Source organism: Lutjanus erythropterus, chromosome 6 (assembly GCF_056507025.1).
Source record: "Lutjanus erythropterus isolate fLutEry1 chromosome 6, fLutEry1.hap2, whole genome shotgun sequence".
NCBI classification, from domain to species: domain Eukaryota; kingdom Metazoa; phylum Chordata; class Actinopteri; order Lutjaniformes; family Lutjanidae; genus Lutjanus; species Lutjanus erythropterus.
Genome location: NC_139322.1, coordinates 39122747 through 39128593, shown reverse-complemented (window position 1 = coordinate 39128593; position 5847 = coordinate 39122747). Strand labels below are relative to the sequence as shown.

The following is a 5847-nucleotide window of genomic DNA, read 5'->3' as shown; positions in this document are numbered from 1 at the left end:
ACCAAAAGTGGTCAGAGATAAAAATATTTTGTTCTGTAATCATTCATTATCATTACATAATATATTCTGTTATTTGGCCTGTCTGAAATTCAGTATGTTTAAGTAAATATCAAGCTATCAGCAGCGACAAGAATCAAGTAAATAAATAAAAGTGATTGTTCCTCACTGAACAGTGAAGGAATTAAGCTAAGATGGTGGCTGAAACTTCATAGCAAACATACTAGCATAATTTGTGATTTAATAGAATCCAAAAATGAAACCTTGTAAAGCCCTTTGTGATGTTTCTCTTATAGTTTTTTTTATGAATATTCAGAAGATTTTGTGTGATGTAATGAATGTAGTCTCACTGCAATCAATCAATCAGTTTTATTTAGAAAATGTGACAGCGTTAAAAATGACTAGACATGCTGTGATTTGATCGAATCTGCAAATCCTCTTCAGCAAGTTTAGTGTAACCAGCAGTGGAGTCTGTCAGTTTAGCGAAGACCAGGCAGCTGGATCTTCATCAGAGGAGCATGGAGGTAGTCCTCCATCAGAAGATCCTGCGAGCTGGTGCATCTGCATAGAAGAGTTTGGTTTGAGCTCCATCAGAGGACCAGGCAGATGGATCTTTGTAATAGGAGAGGTAAGGTAGTCTTGCATCAAAAGACCAGGCCGCTGGATTTTTGTAATAAGAAAAAGAACGGTGTCCTCTATCATAAGCGCGGGCAGTTGGATCTTCATCATAGGAGACAGAAGGTAGTCCTTTATCAGAAGACCAGGAAGTTGGATTTTTGTAATATGAGCAAGTGAGTGGACCTCCATGAGATGACCCTGTGACAGGACTGTCAGTGGCTTTGATGCCATCTGAAGACCTGGTGGCTGCAGGGATGTTCACCCTGTCTGCTGAGTCCTCCATTGGGCAGGCGCTCATCACAGTTTGGGAGCTGATCAGGCTGGATCAAGTATGATAGTCAATTAATGAATCAATAAAGCCATCAGTTAATGCACCCTCATGTGATTTCTACTATGAAACACATGGTCACTTACTAGGCTCTGCTGTCAGGATTCTTGGTCAGGTGGGACATGGTGATGAACGGGTGCTGCAGAGCTTCATGGGGAGAGATTCTCTGATCCCCATCAAGATGCAGCAGCTGTTTCATGAGGTCCACAAAAATCCTCCTGTCCTCAAATTCAGCAGCCTCCCCTTTTGGATAGATCTGGATTTGGAAACAGAATCAGCTGAACCAGCCCTTTACCTCTCAGAGAAATTAACTGGCACTGATTCAGTCTTTACTCATACAACAGAGAGAGTTTGTGTCTAGGAAGGAACCCTCAACTTGCAAAAGATTCCGTGAGTGTGATCATTTTATTCCAAACTATGATCTTTCCCTAAGCCTACCGTGGTGTTTTGTGCCATAATTAGTTTGTACGAGGTGCACAATGAGGAAACAATGTGAACAAATCTCACAGGAGTTTGCAAATCAAAAGCTCCCTCTCTGAACACATCCAGCAGAGAGTACCTACATTAACCAGGTCATCCAGGGAGCTGGGCAGCTCAGTGAAACTGTTCAGCTCTTCTGGTTCAAAATCGTTGGCAGCTGTATATTCCTCTGGTGTCTGAATGAACAAAATATATATAAAAACCATTTCAAAAAGTAAAATTGTGTAATCCTTTCAACGGAGAATAGAACTACCATGAGCCTCCATGTTGGACCATCAGCAGCCTCCTCCTCACTGAAGAAGTACTGGGTATATTTTCCAGCACGGAGCATGTGGTCCTCCGGCTGACCCAGAACTTCTACCATTATCATCATCTAGAGACAAAAAAGTACAGAATCACATTAGTTGATATTCTGCATGAAGTATCCACTTGGTTGTGGACATCTGTCTGAAGTAGCTGACCTACCGTCAGATATTCACAAGACACAGGGAAGAGGTTTTCAGCGAGGTAGAGGAAGGCCAGGATGCAGCCAACTCCCCACACATCGATGGCCTCAGTGAAAGGCAGGCCAAGGGCAACTTCTGGAGCCCTGTGGAAAGCAGACAAGAGCCAAAATTGAGAAAAATGCTAGCAAGCTCTGAGGACCAGGAGAACAACATGGATGTTTGGAAAAATGACACAAACTCTGCTAGATTAACAGATGAAGACACCTGTATCCAATTGGCTGAAGCACCATCCCAGGCTGGACTTTGGAGGCCCAAATGGCTTGACCAAAGTCTATCAATTTTACCCTGAAGGGCTGGCCCTGCTTGTTGACAAACATAATGTTGTCTGGTTTGATATCAGTATGCAGGATACCAAGACCCTTGAGGGCGTCCAAAGCCACCAACAGCTGCAGAGACAAAACAAGAAAGGACAAGTTCAATATTTAATTTTGTATAAGTTGCTGTGTATGGTTTAGGATAACCCAGTGATACAAAATAATCCGAGATCTTGTTGGCTTCTGGGGATTTCTAAGGTAGTTGCTGGAATGGTGGAGAGCACTGCCACTAACAAATCTATGCCCCTTATATTTTTTCAAGGACATGCCTCATTAGAAATAGTGTTCTTCCCCCATTCTCCTCAGTAGTAAGAACGAAACTTCTGCATGTCACTTCCCCAACATGTAGGGCTGCCCTACAGAGGTCGGATAGGTTCTGCAATGCTGTTTTTCAAACTCTCTTATTGTTTCCACATAGTTTTCACAATAAAAGCTGGGAGATTGTCCTCAGTCTTTATAGAGTAAAGCCTCCTGAAACTGACTGGTACATCTAGGTTTAGGATTAAGGTTAGGGAAAGACAAATTGCACAAAGGCAACTAGATTTGCTTGAGGTTCTTGAAGATGTTTCACCTCTCATCCAAAAGGCCTCTTCAGTTCTAACCGATCATCAGTCTGAAGAAGCCTGAACTGAAGAAGACTTCTGGAGGAGAGGTGAAACATCGTCAAGAACACTGAGCAAGTCCAGTTGCCTTCGTACAGCTTCTAGAGAGTTCCATGACCTGGACGACTGTGAATCTTCTCACAGACACAGGTAGGGTTTTCTCCATATTTACATTAATACATACCTGCGTAGCGATTGGTCGGATCTCGTTCAGAGATAGCGGTTTCCAGTCTTGGTCTTGGAGTATATCATAGAGACTCCTGTCCAGCATCTCAAATGCTAGACAGGCGTATCCCTGATGTTGAAACCACTCAAAAAACTTCACCACATTAGCATGATCTGGATTCACGACACTAAGGACCTTTAATATGGAGACCTGGGGAGAAAATAGATGACATGACAACAATTAGTACATACTTTGAGCAAGGAAATGTGCTGTATATCATAGTAATCAAGTCCAAATGTCTACCTCTTGCGCTGTGTCCTGGGTCCTGGCATCCTTGAGGATCTTAACAGCTACTGTCTCTTTTGTTGCCAGATTTTGGCACCTGGCCACCTTTCCAAAACAACCTTCACCAATAAACTCCAGAACAGAGTAAGCACAGGAGCTACTGAACAGAGCTTGACCTGTCTGAACCTCAGGTGCTGTCAGCATAACTGTGACAAAAAATGGTAAACATGGAGAGAAAATATGTAAAGTCTTGCATTTAGTCTGTCAGGGTCATTCAATCAGCACAACATGGACAAACACACCTGAACCAAGAATTGTGTCCTTGTATTTCAGTGTTTGCTTGTCATTTTGTGTCACCACATGAAGAAGTATCAAATATTATTATATAGATTTATGGACTTTTTACAGTGCCGTTTATTTTTAGAAAAACTGATTCGAAAAGAGATTTCAGATGGTTTAGATAAAGTAATTGTCAAAACTACAAAACCACACTGCCCTTCAGTAACAATGGTGTATTCTTAACAGTATTTCTAAGAACTGTCCTTTCTTCTCAGCACAGAGCTGCTCTGTTCTGTAATATATTAAAGGACCTGGGGTCTCATTTCTCAGATGTTCTTAGTTTTGTAGTTTTGTTCTTAGTCTTCAGATCATTTCAGACGGTGTGCTGAAGTTCGGTTCATAAAAGATGCTGAACATAAAGAAAATCCTCCTTAGATAAGTTCTGAAGAGAACATTTTTAACTAAAATCTCAACTCACTTCCTGCTTTACAATCAGTGGCTTCACTTTATATAAAAGCATCACAAATGAGGATTTCATCAGGAACACCGTAAAAAAGAAAGTTGAGAAAAGTCATAATTTTACAGCTACTGTCCTCACTGTGTCAAACTCAAACTCTTAAGTTTTGAGATAAACTTTAAAAAATGTTTTTCCAACCTATAATCTTTTCTTGACATAATTTACTATTTGTTCTTAGATAAACATGTATCTTTGAGTTTTTGAAACAGATCATTTTGGAATTTCTTTTTTCTCAAAAAAATGAATGAATGAATGAATAATGTTTAATGATTTAATATTTCCCATTGCAGCCATTTAATTTTCTAGCACCCAAATAATGAGAAATAGGGTGAACAATTGGTAAAATACAGAATTCTTTGGGTGTGCAAGATTCAAGTTTGTCTAAAGCAAAAAAGTAAATTATTAAATCAGTGAAAGATTAAATGAAATTTTCTCAGCTTATTTCGAAACTTAAGACTTTGAGTTTTGCTTAAAACTCTAAAATTTCGTGAAGATAATTGCCTTGAAATACTGAGTTTTCTCAACTTTCTTTCTTAAAAAAGTACCTATTTTTAAATTTTACAGAGAATAGCCATTAATCAAAAGAAGAAAGCAAACTTTCTGAAAGACAAGATCATAGAGGTGGCAGAAGAAATTCACTAGATGTTTGAGTTTTGTATCAAACTCAAACTCTTAAATTTTGAAATAAATAAAAAAAAAAAATTCCCTTACTGTTTGTTCATGTATAAATATGAATCTTTCAGTTGTAGCCATTTGATTTTCAAGCACCGAAATAAATAGGGTGAAGAATTTGAAAGATAGAGAATTAGATAGTAAACTAGGAGAGTCAAGTTTATCTGAAGCAAAAAAGTAAATTATTAAATCAATAAAAGAATAAAAGCATGGGTTGTATTTCAAAACCTACGAGTTTGAGTTTGGCTTAAAACTGGAACATTTTGTGAAGATAGATGCCTGGAAATACTGAGTTTGAAGCCAGGCAACATGTATTATTCAGTGGACTAAATCATGGGGTGACAAACAAAGACCAAAGCAAAGCTGAGGGGTGTGTAGCTATTAGTGTGTCACACCTTTATTGATAATTCCTGTCACATCGTTCATAAAGCTGATGCAACGGTCACCACAAGCTGCAGTACCGTGACATAACCAGCAGGATAAGCACTTCAGTCAAGTTCAGATTTTGTGAAGAGATAAGATCATTTCCACGTCAAAGTAAGGTTTTACTTGCACCTGTTTTTCTACTTAAGTCATACACAAGATCAAAATTGATCTTGAGTCCATTTTATAAATGAGGCACTACTTTTAAGCTTCCTAGCTGGGAACAAATCGGTGTCCCCCATGTTTTTTCAAAGCAGATACGTCCAGCATCATGTACAGTTTTGTGTGTTGACTGTTCCTACCTGATGAGCTTGGCCACGAGGACATTTTTCAAAGTCAGATATTCTCACTTTAGTATTTCTGGGGTTGAGAAAGAACCTCCTTTAAAATTCAGAATGCACGGTTGTCTAATACAAATGACTCTTGTCTCAGTTGTGTCTTTGTCTCTTGCTGAAATGTCCACAGTTCACCAAATATCTCCCTCTAACCCTAAACCTGTGTGACAGTGTGACATCACACAGAACTGTTGCATTCTGTTCTGCTCTTTGTTAGAATGCAGTGACACAAAAGTTAAAACAAAACTGTGTTGTTGTTTTTTTGGAAATGGTGGGAAAACTTCTAATATGTAGCCTTTTCTATTCATGTTTGTGTACAGACCAA

At 39.2% G+C, this 5847-nt stretch overlaps 1 protein-coding gene across 1 annotated transcript; it reads right to left on the bottom strand.

Annotated features, from left to right (window-relative positions):
* Window positions 1-471: 471 nt before the first annotated feature.
* Window positions 472-5514, bottom strand: LOC146325714 (homeodomain-interacting protein kinase 1-like). Its single transcript, XM_084719884.1, has 10 exons — window positions 5481-5514; window positions 3315-3502; window positions 3030-3221; window positions 2134-2315; window positions 1889-2012; window positions 1677-1796; window positions 1507-1599; window positions 1030-1199; window positions 710-935; window positions 472-609 (listed from the first exon to the last, which is right to left on the bottom strand). The coding sequence occupies exons 1-10, from the start codon at window positions 5512-5514 to the stop codon at window positions 472-474; spliced, it is 1467 nt and encodes a 488-aa protein (XP_084576010.1).
* Window positions 5515-5847: the final 333 nt, after the last annotated feature.

What these genes read in the sequence shown, in the direction of transcription:
- LOC146325714 (XM_084719884.1), bottom strand. Translation starts at nt 5,514, where the DNA reads ATGTCCTCGTGGCCAAGCTCATCAGGTAGGAACA. An exon ending in CCCAGGACACAGCGCAAGAG is followed by an intron (nt 3,222 to 3,314) that starts GTAGACATTTGG and finishes TTTTCTCCCCAG; the next exon opens with GTCTCCATATTAAAGGTCCT. An exon ending in CCCTGGATGACCTGGTTAAT is followed by an intron (nt 1,200 to 1,506) that starts GTAGGTACTCTC and finishes TTCCAAATCCAG; the next exon opens with ATCTATCCAAAAGGGGAGGC.